The sequence below is a fragment of the Gavialis gangeticus genome, unplaced genomic scaffold, assembly GCF_001723915.1.
Source record: "Gavialis gangeticus isolate Ggan-Ray unplaced genomic scaffold, GavGan_comp1, whole genome shotgun sequence".
Classification (NCBI taxonomy): Eukaryota; Metazoa; Chordata; order Crocodylia; family Gavialidae; genus Gavialis; species Gavialis gangeticus.
In genome coordinates this window covers 39,335,313-39,338,515 of record NW_017729008.1, presented here as the reverse complement: position 1 = coordinate 39,338,515, position 3,203 = coordinate 39,335,313, and the positions used below count along the sequence as shown (strand labels likewise).

Below are 3,203 nucleotides of genomic sequence, written 5' to 3'. Positions count from 1 at the left end.
GTCTGGGGAACGCCTTGCCAATGCAGCTTGGCATTGCTGGTACTCGAGTTAGTACTCGCTGCGTTCCACACGAGTGCCACGGTGATGACAAGCATCAACTGTCCAATCTCTGGGGCCTAATATGCCATGGCGCAAACCGCTGAACATCCCAGGTCCTGCAAAGATGGAGCGGGGGGTGTTCTCCCCCCAGTGTTATGACAGTGAATTAAGCATGGTGGGGTACAGTGAGACCTCAGAAAAAGGAAGCAGGCAACAGCAGGGTTTTGCACCAGTGTCACCCTGATCTTGTCCAGCTGTCTTCAAGGCAGATGGTTTTACTTCGAGCAGAGGGTTGGACTAGATGCGACTTCCTGAGGTCCCTTCCAACCTTTATTTTCTATGATACAGAGAAAGTTTCAGGAGGGGAGAGCAGAAATGAAAGGCAGGGGCAGAGGACTGGGTGAATGTGCTTGGAGATGCAGAGAAAGGAAAATGAAGCACTAAGATGAGAGATTTAGGAAGGCTCTTTCTGACACAGCCTGTAAGTGGATGGTGCATCTGTTCAACAGTGCTTAAGATCTCACCATCCCACTAGCTTTGTGCTGGGCAGCTGGGTTCGGTACCTCTTCAGGAAGAAGAGACCTAGCTCAAGAGGAATCACTAGAGTCACCTCTAGCAGCACCTTGGGGCTGTCTTGCATCCAGGCCCTAAGCTCCTCAGGGTCCTGTTTAGCTTGTGAGAGTAGCTGGCGTGCCCAGCTCAGGTGCTGCTGCTACAGGTGTAACTTTCCCAGTCACTGAGGGACAGATGGAGGTCCTGGGAGCTCCTGAGTCTGGGGTTTTCTGACATGACTCTCTCCTGATTTCCCCCTAGGCTCGGGTGGGAGGGATGGAGTTCTCCCCTGGGATGGTCTACATCTCCCCGGACAGCCCGCTCAGCCTGCCTGCCATCGTCAGCATTGCTGTGGCTGGGGGCCTGCTCATCATCTTCATCGTGGCCGTGCTGATTGCCTACAAGCGCAAGTCCCGGGAGAGTGACCTGACCCTGAAGCGGCTGCAGATGCAGATGGACAACCTGGAGTCCAGGGTGGCGCTGGAATGCAAGGAAGGTAGGAGGGAGAGGAGAGGAGAGGCCCTGGGGCTAAAGAGTCTCCTCTCATTTGGGAGGTCACAGCAGGTAGAGCAGTTTTTTTGGCTGGTGAGCTGCGGAGGGCCACATGGATAGCCCTGTCCCTTGAGAATTGCCTCGCCCCCTGGTAGCTATCTTGGGACTGGACATCCCACCCCCTAACCCCTGACCAGAAATCCCTCCCCATGTCTCCTCACCCCAAATACTCCTTTTGGGATTGGGGGGGAGGGTTTCCATTTCTGAACCAGAAAACAACCAAATCACATACTTAACTAGAAGTCAAACACCTACTATAATATATATTAATTTTATTACAAAAAATATTTGTCATGATTTGTGTTTGTGTACTGTATATAGAAGGGATTGATTGCATAGACACTCAAAAATAAAGTATCACACTTCTATATTGTGTGTGTATGGTGGAGTGTGGGGTGTGGTTGAGGGTGGGGGTATGTATGGTGGGGCGTGGAGGTGAGTGTGTATGGTAGGGAGTATGTGTATGGTATGTTGTGTATGGGTATGTATGGTGGGGGTGCGGGATGTGTGTATGGTAGGATGCGTGTGTGTATGGTAGGGTATGTATGTAAGTGTATGGTAGGGGGTGTGGGTGTGTGTGTCTGGTAGGGGATGTGGGAGTGTGTATGTTTATGATAGGGAGTGTATGTGTGTGTCTTTGTGTGTATGGTGGGGGTGTTGGGGTGTGTATGGTAAGGGGTGTGCGTGCATATATATGGTAGGGGGTGTTTGTGCATGTGAGCATGGTAGAGGAGTGTGTGCGTGTATGATGGGGTGTGTGTGGGTGAGTATGGTGGGGCCTGTGTGTGTATGGTGGGGTGTGGGGGGGATTTGTGAATGGGCGTGGCGGTGGAGGGGCATAGGGTATGTTGGGTTGTATGTTGGTGGGGTTGTGTAGGCAGGGTGTGGGTGTGTGAGGTTTGTGGGGTATGAGTGAGAGTGGGGGGCGTGGGGGCCCCCCACGCACTTCCCCACAGCACTGCCGGCAGCGTCACCAGGCAGGTGCTCAGGGTGCTCGTGCCCGGTGCAGGCGCTGATCCCCGGCGGGGCACGGCTTCAGCTTCTCTAGGCTCAAGAGTATCAGAACCCAGGTTCTGATTCAGACCCAGATCAGTTCAAACCATCTCCTTTGGCTGGCCAAACCACGCTGAGAACTGGATTAGCTGAACCCCTTCTCAGTGTCTGACCCCATGCAGACTTTGTGTGTCATCAGACCCTGGAGAGAGGCTGACAGGTGGGGAAGCTAAGCCCAATACTTTGCCAACTTCTCCATCCATTTATTCCCTCCTTCCCTCTCCTAGTATAAGTTATACCAGCATGGGGGGCAGCCCAGCCCTTTTCAGATAGTGTCAAGGTGCAAATCCAGGCCAGCAGTGTAATGCATGTGGGTTTTTGTCTCAGCTTTTGCGGAGCTTCAGACGGACATTCATGAGCTCACGAGTGATTTGGATGGTGCTGGGATCCCCTTCCTCGATTACCGGACCTACACTATGAGGGTGCTTTTCCCAGGCATTGAAGACCACCCTGTCCTGAGGGATCTGGAGGTAAGAAAGAGAATAATGAACATCTTATCCCACCTGCTCACCGTGTGCTTTCCCATCCCGTCCAGTATGGAAGGGACACCATTGCAATGCCAACAGGCTGCGCGTTACATGAGCTCAGTGCAGTGGGGCGCAGCCTCTTTCCCTAGGGCATTAAGCTACATCATCGTCTCAAGGCACAGACAGACGTAACATTTATGCCGGTGTAATCAGCCTTACATCAGTGCAAAACAGTCGGCAACAGATGATACAAACCCATCAACTAAGGCAACTTCCCAGTCTCACGGAGAGTTACCCTGGAAAGACTCTGGGCTGAACCTCTGGGCACAGGTTACTCCAGTTTTGATGGTATGTGTCCACATCCATCCTGGGGTACTCCATTGCTAAAGGGAAATGGTTATTAGGGGAGGGGAGCCGGGTGTCCAAGGGGAGTGGTCGCTCCTTAAGGAGACGATCCTCCAAGCCCAGAGGAAGGTAATCCCCAGGAGGGTCAAAGGGGGCAGGAGAGCATATAAGCCTCCATGGCTCACTAAAAACATC

The 3,203-nt window shown here is 52.7% G+C and overlaps 1 protein-coding gene across 1 annotated transcript in view; it reads left to right on the top strand.

Annotated features, from left to right (window-relative positions):
- Positions 1–3,203, top strand: part of PLXNA4 (plexin A4) — a 660,133-nt gene that overhangs the window by 553,512 nt on the left and 103,418 nt on the right. The window contains exons 19-20 of the mRNA XM_019509620.1: positions 853–1,087; positions 2,524–2,666. Coding sequence (XP_019365165.1) covers positions 853–1,087; positions 2,524–2,666 — 378 coding nt within the window. The remainder of the gene's footprint in view (positions 1–852; positions 1,088–2,523; positions 2,667–3,203) is intronic.